The 12,968-nt window shown below is 50.3% G+C and overlaps 1 protein-coding gene across 1 annotated transcript; it reads left to right on the top strand.

Moving 5' to 3' along the window:
- The first annotated feature begins 8,368 nt into the window (after positions 1 to 8,368).
- LGALS1 (galectin 1) lies at positions 8,369 to 11,891 on the top strand. Its single transcript, XM_005527595.3, has 4 exons — positions 8,369 to 8,443; positions 10,005 to 10,084; positions 11,112 to 11,283; positions 11,679 to 11,891. Exons 1-4 carry the CDS (start codon positions 8,435 to 8,437, stop codon positions 11,820 to 11,822), a joined length of 405 nt encoding a protein of 134 aa, XP_005527652.1. The 5' UTR covers positions 8,369 to 8,434; the 3' UTR covers positions 11,823 to 11,891.
- The last annotated feature ends 1,077 nt before the right edge of the window (positions 11,892 to 12,968 follow it).

Consider the following 12,968-nt stretch of genomic DNA (forward strand, 5'->3'; position numbering starts at 1 on the left):
GGTCATCTCCTTATCATGGGCTTGACCTGGGGACTACTCTCATCTCCCATCTTCCCTTTGAATGGGAGGAGGTGGATTATACTACAAACTGAACCTGCCTGAATAAATATAGCCAGTGCAGAGACCGGGAGAACCTCCCTGTTTTTCCTCTGTTTGCTTTGATGGGAATGGAAATAATGAATCCCAGCTGTTGCCTACTTCTGGAGCAAATGCCTGAGGGCCAGGAGGCCAGTACCTCTCAGATGTCCATGGTTTTTGAAGATAATCCACCCTGTACAAGGAAACTTTTAGATGGTGCAGTGGCCCTTGGCTTCATGGTGTATCTGGTGAACCTGCTGCGGGCTGAACAGACAGCGTGGACATGCCTCATAGACCAGGTGCCTATGGGGAAGGGACAGTATATCCAAAAATACAGAGCAGGCTTCGTGCTCATGTGAGCAGCACTTGCTACCAAAGCACTAGCCTGTGGATGCTGCAAGTGGACATCCATCCCTCTCCTCCCAGCTTCCCGCTGTGATGAGGTGAATCAGAAGTTGATATTACATCTCATCAACCTCTTGCTCAATCTGTGATCCTACTCTCTACCAAAACATCTGTCAACCAGCAGCCCACGGGCTAAATATGCTTCATAAAATCCTTAAAACTGTCCCACAGAAAAGCTCCCCACCTAAGCACATGGCCAGGCAGCTGGTTGGCATGTCAAGATTTATGCCTCCAGCAAAAGTCAGGAGTTTGTCAGTGCTCAGCCTCCATGTCCATTACAACAAGAGCAAGACTACAATCCTGTAGAACAAAGCCATGTTGTTCATCCTGGCTCTAAGTGCATCAACATGCTTCCTGCCCTTCTCACAAGTCACTCATTTTTACTGGGACATGAGCTGGTCCTTGGCTTTCTCCTGGAAAAATTACACCATCTTTATCTGGGAAAGGCTGAGGAACACAAGGAGATTCTGCCCAAGACCACAAGGCAGAAGAGAGGGAGAGCATGTCCGTGCTCCCAGTGTTGGGGGTGTGTGAGTTCGTGCTCCTGACAAATTTGCCTGCATTACCACCCCAGCAGCTGCTGCTGTGAACCCGCCCCAGCTCAGGATCTGTAGGAGGGAACCAAGGAGATCCCCAGTGTGGATCCTATCTCTTGCATGAGGTGTGGACAGTTGACACCTGTACTGGGCTGAGCAGCAAAGGTCAGCTCTTCCCAGGTGCTGCAGGCTGGCAAAGCCCAGCTTGGGTGTTGGTGGGCTGCCTCAGCACCTGCTCTGTGCCCAAGCTGCAAAGGAAGCTGGAGAAGCCAGAGGTGAGGGAGAGTTAGAAGGATCCACTTGTAAAGACTCCCAAAGGAGCAACACAGCCTCACCACAGCAGTGATGTGTGTGTGAGCACCAGCCTCAAGGGTGTCTGGGCCCCCTTGCAAGGGAGTGGGAACCAGCACCATGGCAGGGGATGACACATCCCAGTGCTTTCCACAGCCTCCAAACTGTGATAGCATCAGAAAGCACCCTGCACTTTCTCCCCCCAGATAGTGTAAACCTCAGGGAAATGAGGGTGCCAAGCCCTGCTGAAACACCCTCCCATTTCAGCAGCTGATCCTGGCAGATAACAGACAGCTTAGCTGGTAATTGTTCCAGCTGGTTCTAGGGTGACAGACAGCAGCTGCCTAACAGAGCTCACTGCCACCTAAATGTTTGGGGCACGGAGTGAAAGATGGCACATGTTTCTGAAACCCCCAAGGGTATTTTGGGGGACTCAGGGTCCCCAGTCAAGCCGTGGAGAACAGTCCCAGGCTGCACCAGCTCTGTCCCTCCCAGAAGGATGCATCCATGCTGGGAATGATGAGCTGTGCCACCCACAGGAGCCCCAGGGAGAGCAGCTGCATGTCTGTCCAACCCAATTCTGTTTTCTCCAGCCCTTGCTGTCTGGTGGGGCCCCATTCCCCTTTGGAAAGGCCAAGTTGGTCTTTTGCCTGCCTTGGCTTCTGCTCAGCTGTGCTGATGCCTTGAGGTCACATGTGCTTTGGAGGCTCTCCAAGCACGAGATGTGCCCCTAATGCTGGCTCGTGGACTGGCTGCAGATGAATGCATTTGCCAAAGTAGATGCAATGGCCCAAGCAGGGTTTGTCTCAGGGAGTAAAACCTGATGTGCTCAGGCTCCCTGCCGGTCTCACCTCCTGAGCATGTCAGCTGCTGTTTCTGACATGTGTGGAGACTAACATCACAGCCCACACCCTAGGTACCACACAAAAAAAATACCAAATGGTATTTTTTTACAAAATACACACAAAAAAATACCAAATGGGTGTTTTCAGGCTTCTTGGCATTCCTGGCAGCACAGCCTGTTCATGGCAACCCTTTTCTTCAGGACTATCATTCCACACTGGTTTTTACACACATTGCTTGCTGGAAAATGGCATGCATCTGAGTTTCGGTCTCGAGGGTGTTGGAGGAGGACGTGCCTGTGTTCCATGAACATGCTTCTCCTGAGCACTGTTTGTTGGAAGACCTGAAACCAGCATCTGGGTTGCTGCAACATGTTCAAACACAGCATCCACTTACAATTTGCATATTAAGTACAGCAAACTGCCCAGTGCACCTCCAAAGTCACTTTAACAAAAGAAAAAATATGAGACAGCTAATATGCCTCAGCAGGTTCTTTCTAGGCTTGAAATAGGCTCAATAAATGGTAGGTTTCTAAAGCACCTCAAGGACACTAATTTGGGTATTGCAGTAGTGCAAAGCCGGTGGCCACAGTCAGGCAATAGCCGGCAGCTCTCCTGCTCCGGCACACCTGTGACAAAACATCTGACCCTCATGCATGGAGCTACATTTCCTTGCCCTTGACCTTCCAGCACTAATGAGCAGCACAGGAATAATCCCTGGCGTCACATTTTAGCACAATTATACCTTTCAATCCTGCAGTGGTGGTGTGGGGCTTATATTGCAGGCCCTCTGGAAGTCATTAGCCAACATCCAGACAAGCGGTGGCAATGTTTTCCCCTCTATAGTCATTATTTGCTGAGCTTGCGGCTCTGCTTTCAAAATTTGTCATTTCTTATAGGTTAGGTTTGAAGCCTTGCTTTCAGTGCCTGCACAACCTGAACAACACATGCTGCACCCCAACTCATTTTCACTTCTGTCTTTACTTTTCCTTCTATTTCTTTGACTTGATTTATTTGAAGAAAATTGGAAATTCATGCCAGTGGTCAGAAGTTGATTTCCCACTTTTTTTAAATAAGAAAAATATTATCGGCTTCAAAGTCAGAGTTGTGTGAGGTCCCTAACTGTACTTTGTCTACAGCAGAACTTAAGACTTGCTCCATTCACCATCCAACTCTCCCCAGTTTGCTGTTCCTCTCTGGCTCAGCAGCAATTGCCAGGCTTTGCTCAACCTGTGTTTGTAGCTCTTGGAAATACTCTACACGCAGCAAGCCCCTGGTCCAGGCTATGTCATTGTGAGCAATCTCTCTGTGTCGAAACCAAGAATGTGCTTTCCTAAAGTGTTCCTCCTTGACTTGCCTTTGCTGTGCTGCCCTGGGCCAAGTGCCCTTAAACTGAGGAGCAGATGGCCTGGAGCCTTCAGTCACTGCCTGGCTGGGATTAAAGATCTGCTAAGGCCCGTGCTTCAGCCTCACAGTCAGGATCCTTCACATCCACGGTAACCAAAGGCTTTTTTGCTGTGCTGTCAGTATTTCCAGCATGGTCAGGTGAGGCGTCCTGCTGCCTGTCACCCCAGCAGACAGAGGAGTTAACCCTTGTCAGTGGCCATCTCCTCACTGATCTCACATGCCAGAAGAGCACTTGAACAGCTTTGGCCAACCACCTCTGTGAGCTGACACGGGCTGATCCATGTTGCCCATGGCTGTGACCCAGCACCGAGCTCCTCCCTGCCTTCCTGGCCAGGGTGCTGTGTCCATCCCACAGCCACTGGCAGAACAGGAGCACTCCCCCACCAAGTGCTGCAAAGGCCACAGACTTTGCACCCCAAAGGCAAGATGGAGCCTAGTGTGAGCAGCAAGAGGTGCAGAATAAGAGGTGGGGAGCATGGATTTGGGAACCTCTCAGGATGCACTCAGAGGTGTGTCTAACACATCCCAGCATCGTTAGTGCAAGGAGTCATTCCTGCTTCCCCAAGCTGTAACATCAGGCTCGCCCGGATAAATCACTTGTCCAGGTACCCTTTGATAACATTTGCAGGATTATCTTCTCCACTTGGGAACATATTTCCATACTGATTTAATGAAAGCAGAGATTCTAGAGTCAGCAGGAGTTGGAGCCTCACAGACGGCTCCTAATCCAGGAAATTGGATGTGGTTGGAAGTGTTTCAGCAGTCAAAGCTTGGGAGATCCTGCTGCGGCTCATTCCTGATCTGAAGCTCTGTGTCCACAAGATAATAAATCTGAGTTTAGCACACCTAATTCTTAGTTTAAAATACCACAGGCCACATAACACGAAGCGACTGAACAGGTACAAAGGCTCTCTCCCAGTGGAAAGATGTTGCAAATCACTGCAAGAATAACTGCAGCCAGAACAGGCTTTTGCCAGCTGAAGAGTGCTGTGTACAAGTGGGCTTTGGACACATAGTCCACAGGCTTTTCAGCCAGGCCCTTTCCCATTCCTCCCAGGTCATCACTTAGGATGTCCTATCTATTGCTACATCCCTCAGAAGATCTGGGGCAGATCTTCCCTCTTTTGCTTCAGACACTTGCCTGAACTGGGCTTCTCCTGTGGCAGCTGCCAAACCACCTTGTTTAGAGCCACCCCTCAGCTCAGCCCCGTGTTCCAACTCAACCCCACAGCTTGCACTAGCTGGACTTCAGCCCTCAGACTGCAGGACTAGTCTGGATATGCTGAGGCATACTAGTGCCTATCAGCTAGACCAGAAGGCACGCGCTAAATCAAAGCTACTTGCAATGATGAAACTCTCTTTCAGCAATCATGCTACCCTCTTCAGCCTAAGGTGTATTACAGCTTGGAGGCTGGGAGGTGTGAGGATGTCCATGAGGGAGGCTGTGATCTCGAGAAAACCTGACATCTCAGCATAGAGAGATCAGCCTGGGCTCTTTGAGTGTCAAGGAGAGCATAGGAAGAAGGCTGAGGCCTGAGAAGAGCTACAGTGGGCACCATGAGCAGCCCTAGGGACTGACAGGGATGTCTGGCCCCTTGTTGGGAATGCTGGGTCACAGCCAGCACTGTGGGATGGGTTCAGTCCCCAAAGGCACTAAAAATTCAAGGACTGTCTGGGATTCCTCACAAGGGCAATTTGCACTTTCCAAGCACAAGTGAGCAGATTGTGCAAGGAAAGGCTAGTGAGAGGTCAGCAAGTTGTGAGGAGGCAGGTGACTGAAGCACAGGTCACACTGGAGGTGCCCATGGTCAGGACCTGAGTGGGGTGTGTACACCTAGAGTAGTACATGTTTGGTGGGGTCTTTGCTGTGATGCCTGGGCTCCAGCATCTGTGTTATCATCATTTGGTCTGTCCCCGTCATGGCAGCTGGCTCTTCTATACCCCCTTTTCCTGGCCCCATCCTGTCCAGGACACAATCCCAGTCTGCAGAAAGCAGGTGCAGATGCAGACACCACTTGCCTCACCCTCTTAACCAGAGGTGAGGCACTGCTGAAGTCATATCCCACAGTCATTTCTCCTCTCTCCACATTCATGGCTCCCTCTGGCCAAGAGTTTGGCATGGACAAGAGCACTGTTTGAAGCAATAGTATCATATCCACTCGCTCCCTTTGGACTGAGCAAAGAAGACCTTTGCTCCCCAGGTTACAATGCAGATCTGTGACTCTCCCTCTAATACAAAGCTAGTATTTTAAATGTTTTACAGGAGAGCTCTCCTGGTGAGGAGAGACAGGAATGGTGGAGGAGAAGAACCTTGTCCCAGCATAGAGCTCCCACACAAGCCCGTGACACCAAAGTCTGTTGTGATCTGTCCTCATCTTCCTCATCTGCATCCTCTGCAGATCAAATGGGCTGCTAAACTTCTGGCACATCCCCTGGCTGGCCCACTGCACACTGATAAGGAAGGAGGTGACAGGCAGTGAAGATTGCCAACTCTAGCCAGCCTGGCTCTGCCCTTCTCAACCCACAGTGGCTCTTCCTACACCACATTGCTCCTGAAAATCAGAGGCAAGCACCTCTGTGTCTCCAGTGTGGTGGAGTAGGTGTCAGTACACCTGGGGACACCATCCCTGTCTGGTGTGACGCCAGGGTGAGCAGGGCCCTTTCCTCCCCTCAGTTCAGCCGTCCCTTGTGAGGAGGCTGATGCTGGAGCTTGTCATCTCATCACCATGTCTCCAGCCCAGAGGTAGGAAGGCAGATGTGACATTGTCCTGATGGAGGTGGCCCATGGCCTGCAGGCAATGGGATGTCCCATGGCCCCCTTGCCTGTGGTATTAGCCTGTTGTGCTAAAGCCATTTAATTCAAGGTTTCATGAAAGCCAGTGGAGATGCCTGGACTTCTATCAGACAAATACAGGCTGCCTCAGGTAGACTCAAGCCTGAAAACTGAATTTCCTTGATGTGAATAGCCCTTTCAGCACCTTCTCTGGAAAGGTAGCCCCTCCTTCATTATCATCTCTTAGCCATTAGGTGGTCTCTAATCTCCCCAGCAGCATATGGAGGAAGGTCCCTGGACAGACATAACTCAAGGATCTGGTGGCTGCTAAGGCTTGGGCACGGCGCCCAGCTGCCAGAAATGCTGCAGAAAACACAGAACCTACCCCATAGCTTTTAAACAGCCCCGTCCACAGCCATCTCCAAGAGAGAAAATATTTACACATTTCCCTTCCCCATCCCAAAGTCCTTACCAGTCCAGCCCCCTAGACCATTGCTCCAGCAGCAGCTCAAGTACTTGGAGAGATGCCTGGGGTTTAGTCTCAAAAAACCTTGGATTTGAAAGGAATTGATTTAATAACACACATATCCCAAATAGAGGGAAGCTGACTTTCTATTTACTTTTTCTCCTCGTATGGAGCACTTCTCGTCCTGTACCACATGATTCCTTGATCAGGCTCAAGAGCTGAACCCTGAGGCAAGTGACCAGAAGGGGAAAGGGGGAGCAGGCATGTCAGAGCAGAGAAGACCACTTTGGCTTTTACTCTAGCCCTCTTTTGTCATGGAATCATCAGCAACTTGGCCGAAGTCTGAAGCCTGTTTTTGCCCTCCCCAGCAGGCAGACAAGAGGCTACCTCTGCTGGCATTGATGGCATCAACTGGAAATACCCAGTAGTGCAGTCCTCAGGGGTCATACTGGAGGGAGGTAACAGGGCTGGGACTCTTGTGTCCTCAGCACAGGGGGAACTGATGGGCCTCACAGTCATGGAAGAAAAAATTGTTTCAGAGAGTTTCAGTTCTGGGCCTCTTAAGGAAATCACAGAGCGTCTTGTGATTTAGAGACAAATATGCAAGACAAGGAGAGCTCTAAACCACAGGCTTGGCACTCTGCCTGCATTTTTCCCTCCTCTTTCAGCATAATTACAGTTGAGCCATGTAGTAATTGGGAAATTTTTCCAAAGGAATCCTTTCACCCAGTGAATCATACTTGCCACAAAGAGAACATGGAGGCAGATAAAAGACATATAGATCCTATGGCTTATTGTGATAGAAGCATTTTGCCCCCATTCCCTTCTTCCTCAGGCCCCCATCTGGGTTCAGGGTAGAAGCAAGAGCCAGGCATGGCACTTTCCCACATAATTTCTTCCCAGCTTTCCATTTCCAAGGCAGCTTCTTCCTGGTTTACTCTGTCCTGCAGCCAAGATGAACTGAACAGTTTTGAGGCTGCCTGTGAGTTCTAGAAAAAGGACTGTTTTCCCTCTTTTGGCTCCCATACCTACAAAAGTGCGTGGTAAAGGCTGGGTCAGCAGCTGGGCAGTCTCTGGGGACAGAAAGGACTCATAGTGCAGTTGGGTGACCCTGGATGCAGCTTCAGTCCTCTGTTACTGGGGTTTCACCTGGACCACAAAGAGTTTCTGACGCACTATGTTTGCTCAGTAACATTTTTTCTACTCCTGAATTAACTAGAGCTGAAGAGCTCACCGCAGACCCTTCCTGCCAAGTCTCGAACCGTATGACCATCTTCCATGTGGAATAAAAGCCTTGGATAATAAAACATTCATTGTAAAACTATTTTCCATTGGATTCATGGCCACAAAGAGCTGGATCTCCTCCTGGAGTGGCCCGCAGCCTGCTCAGAAGGGTTGTGTTCAGCATCCTAGAGAGGAGGCTGGGTGAGTGTGGGAGGAGGCAGCTCTGTCTAATAGACCCTCCCTCCTCCCAAAACCAACCCCTGCCACCCTTCCCCATTGGTGCATGGGGTGGAGAAGGGCTGGGACAACGCAGCTCTCCATCTATTTAAAGGCAAGGGAGGGGCTCTGGGAGCTACTTGCGTGGGCCCCTTGCACCTCAGTGGAGAGGAGCGTTACCCTGCAGAGCAGCACCATGTCTTGCGTGAGTAGAGAAAGGGATGGGGCAGCTTTGCTGGAGGTGGGACTGTGCTGGATGGGTGTGAGGGTGCTTGTGCTGGCTTACACATCAGCCCCAGCCTCGGAAGGTCTGCTAGAGCTCGGTGCCTGCTGCTGGTGAGGGACGATCCTCCCTGCATCCACTACAGAGCGCTGGCTGCTATTTTATGTTCTGGCAGTAGTGGTTCTTTTTCCCTGTAGGATCCCTTTGGGGCAGTACCTGTGGGGATCCTCGCTGGGATGAGCCCTAAGCTGGGATAACCTGTTTTACTGCAGCTCTGCTCTGGAGAAGCTGCTGCAGTAACATTTATTGCTGTCTGAGCATCTTCTCTGGGCAGCCTTGCTGCTTGCTTTCTGGCTGAAGTTTTCATGAGTCATTGAATTGTTATTCTTCTCTTTCTTGGAAGGAATGTGCCTTACAGAAGTGTTCTGTGAATGCCAAGGACTACGTTCAAATACCTTAAGAGTTTAGAGAGGTTATCTTAAGAGCAGGTGTCAAGAGTACGGGGCCAAACTCTTCACGGAGTTGCCCAGCAACAGGGGAAGGGGCAAGAGGCACAAACTGAAACACAGGGAGTTATAGTTGGTTATGAGGAAAAACTTCCTCACTGTGAGGGTGACAGAGCACTGGAACAGGCTGCCCAGAGAGGTTGTGGGGTCTGCTCCTCAGGAGGTATTCAAAAGCCACCTGGACATGACACTCTGCGACCTGCTCTACATGAACCTGCTTTAGCAGGGACGTTGGACTTGATCTCCAAGATCCCTTCCAGCCTGAGCTATTCTGTGACTGCTAGGGAGATGCTTGTGTTAGAAGAGTGATTGCCCTTCTTTGATTAATTTGCCTTTCATTAGGCTGAGGGTGATTAAGCAGGGGTTGTCCCAAGAGTAAGCTTATTTTTTAAGGTGGGATAGGAAAAGATTTTCGGTGTTCTTGAGGTCTTGGCTCTGCTGTGATAAAAAATGAGTACATATGGGGTTGCCAGGATATTTTGGTCCTCCTAGAGAGAAGGTGGGGGGCAGGTGTCTCTGGGGAGCAGAAAAACATTCTTGCAAATACTGAGCCTACATTAAAAAAACCCTCAAGCTGTTGGGAGATGGGAAGCAAGGTGTCTGAGTCCTTGGACGTGGGCAAGGCTTGAAGTTCAAACACGAGGTAGGGGAAGGGAGTGAAGTCTCCATCCCTGCCATCCATCCCAGACAGGTTTGTGTGGGATGACATGAGACCCGCAAGGCACATGGGTGTGTTTGGAATGGGTGGGTGTGATTGGAGTGTGCAGGTACTTACACTTCACCGCTCTGAAATACAGATATGTTGATGAGAGCAGCAGGAGAAAGATTAGGAAATTGAGCTCCAATCAAATGTACCATGTGACCGGGGAAACTTCTCTGGGATGTCCTTGCTGCAATGCCCTAGGGCAAGGGAGCTTCCCTGTTTCTCCATGGGTCCAAAGCAAAGCATGTCTTAAAAGGCAGCAGGGAAAGCTGCCAAGTCAGAATAAGTGAGCCAGCAGGTACTGAGCTAATGTCTCTGCTTCCACATTCCCCAGGGACCAGTGTGCACCAACTTGGGTCTCAAGCCTGGCCAGCGCCTCACTGTCAAGGGGAAAATTGCACCAAATGCCAAGAGGTGAGTTGTGCTGAGCTGCCCAGGCATGGCCAAGGCACCACACTGAGGGGCCTGCAAAAAGTGATGGCAAAAGGACTCTGTCCCTCGGGTAGAAGAGGAGAAGGGGTTAACGCCAGTAGTGCTTCCAGTGAGTCATCACCTAATGCACATTGCAGACACAGTACTGCCATGGGGCTAAGCCAAAGCAGATGTGAGGTTCCAGCTGCACACGCTGGCAGTGACCACATCCTCTCTAGTGCAGGGTAATGGAAATGGAAGCTGTAGCTATACTGAGATTTGGGTTGAGATCGTCTTCTCCACCACATCCTCTCCCCTGCACAAAGATCACCAGGAGTAGGGACACTTATGGTGCTCCGGTGGATTTGCCTCTGACATGATGGTGGGGAAAGAAGGAAGGTGGTGAGCAGGCAGGTGGGCTTAAGTGGAAATGCACCCCTAAATGTGCAGGGACTGGGGGGGCTGGGTTTCCCAGCGGAGCCTCTGCAGCAGCCCCCAGCCCTTGAGCAGGTCTGTGGCTGGGGGGCCCCTTTGCAGGTAAGGTGGAGCTGCTGTAACTAGCAGAACTAGCGGTGTTCCAGGAAACATGTCCCAGCACTTCCCAGTGCCTTTGAAGTTTGATACTGTCTGATTGAAGCCTCCCAGGCTTTCTCTTGCCAAGCAATATGCCTCTTCTCATCTGGGTAAGAGGCCTGAAGGCAAGGTGGACACTAGACTAGGAAACTTCCTCCAACTGCTGTTGCAGATACTTTGGAATAGCTAATGACATGGTAAATATTGCAGCTGCCTGCAGGATGGGGAGAAGGCAGTGGCTGTCAGGCAGGATGCAGCATTAGCTAACTATTCAGGACTGAAAGGAAATCTATGGAAAGCAACTGACTCCTTGGGAATTGGTTTGGGTCTATAATAACTCTGTTCAGGGCACAGTGTACGGAACCATTCTCTTGTTAAAAGCTCATAGTACTGATTTTATATTTTTTTTAGCTGTATTGATGTCTGCATTTTTTATTTTTCTTTTTCTCCTCTGCAGCTTTGTGATGAATCTGGGCAAGGATGCTACCCTCCTTGGACTTCATTTCAATCCCCGTTTTGATGCTCATGGCGATGTGAACACCATCGTGTGCAACTCAAAGAAGGTGGAAGAGTGGGGTGCAGAGCACAGGGAGACTGTCTTTCCTTTCCAGAAGGGGGGCACAGCAGAGGTGAGGCATGCATATGTATATTTATATATATGTATACGCACTCTCCGTACATGCTCTGGTGAAGGGAGGGTGTTTGGGGCAGGACACCCAGCTGCAAGGACTGTCTCAGGGCTGACTGTACAGAAGGTGGCTGGCTTCTCCTGCTTGGCCAGTGCCATCACTCAGAGCTCTGGGCACTGATGGAGGGTGGGGATCAAATGTGCAAGCTCCATCTGGCTCAAAGATGGAGAGCAGGGAAGGGGCACCTCTTGGGAGACCAGAATAACACCCCTGCTGTTGGTGAACAGGTTATTCTACTGAGCTTGTTCACCCTGTGAAGCAGAGGGTGGCACAGCAGTGCTCCAGAGGGGAGAGGCTTGAGGAAACTTTCTCTAACTTTTCCATTTGCCTTGCAGATCACTTTTGGTGTCAACCAAAATGATGTGACAGTCCACCTGCCAGGCCACCAGTTCACGTTCCCTAACCGGCTTAACCTCTCTGTCTTTGACTACTTTGATACACAAGGGGACTTCACACTCCAGTCCCTCAGCTGGGAATAACTTCCTCTGACACCTCCATCTCAAAGATACAGAAAAAACAATCAATAAATAAGAGTTTTGGTGTACTAAGTCTGAAAATCTAATATTTTTAATATTGTAAGTCCTCATGGGTTGGGGCACCTTGCTGGGAGTGGGTGGATAGGGGTAGCCAGTTTTGCTTGAGTACCATAAGTGGATGCAATTGTCCCAGCCTTGGTCCTTGAAAGTCATGGATGGAGAAGAGGATTAAGGCTAAAAGCCTGGGAAGACAGAAGGTTAAAAGTCCAAGGAGAGTTGCAGGAGGAGGTATTTGGGCTAATTGTCACTGGGGGTAGAGTAAAAGCATCCCTTAAGTGAGGACAACTGCTGTTGAGGTCTAGACTGACACCTTACACTGCCTGAATAAATTAAGTGTACCTAAACTAAGCACTCCTGGCTGACATCAGACAGCGCTGAGTGGCTGTGCTAGGTGAGCCTAGTGGGGCATGGAGTGAGGGGAAAGTCCTCGACTGTGCTAGTTTTGACTGAAGCCTTCTGTAGAGCCTGGTCCTACTCCTATGTCTGTTTGGGACCTCTTACTGCTACTGACAGTAGAAAAGCTGCCTTGCTGGGTGTGGCAGAGCATGTAGAGTGTTCCTCATTCAAATCCTATCTTCCAGTACCTGCAGGAGCACAAAGAGTTGTGCTGTGGCACGTGAGGGCAGTAACGTGGAGGTGTCTGGTTTTATTCTGCCCCTTGTGCTTTGCCTGTTCCATCCAGAGCTGAGGGAGGCAGCGATGCCCAGCTGGAGCGTGGGAGGCCAAGGAGGTGTGCACTATGCTTTTGTTCCCATTTTACTTGGCCCAAATGAACCTGAGCGCTTCTCAGTCTAAACTGAGGCTAGACTCCAAGGAGTCTGAGGGCAGTCAGGCATGTTTGATGTTACTGCATAGCTGCCTCGGGGACTCTCTCAGTCTAATGCTGCCTTGGCACTGCTGTTGAGCATGCTGTGCCTGGTGGGCATAGGAAAGGTGGGATCTGCCCTATCCACAGTGCGCAGCAATCACCAGGTCAGTCTGGGATGAAAGACTTGGCCACAAGCAACACAAAGCACTAACAATTTCATGTACTACAGGATTCCCTGCAGGCCTGGCTGGGCTAATTCCTCACATTAAGCACTTGCAGAG

This window comes from Pseudopodoces humilis, chromosome 5 (genome assembly GCF_049639895.1).
Source record: "Pseudopodoces humilis isolate 2021_Gansu_Grassland_sample_001 chromosome 5, ASM4963989v1, whole genome shotgun sequence".
Taxonomy (NCBI): domain Eukaryota; kingdom Metazoa; phylum Chordata; class Aves; order Passeriformes; family Paridae; genus Pseudopodoces; species Pseudopodoces humilis.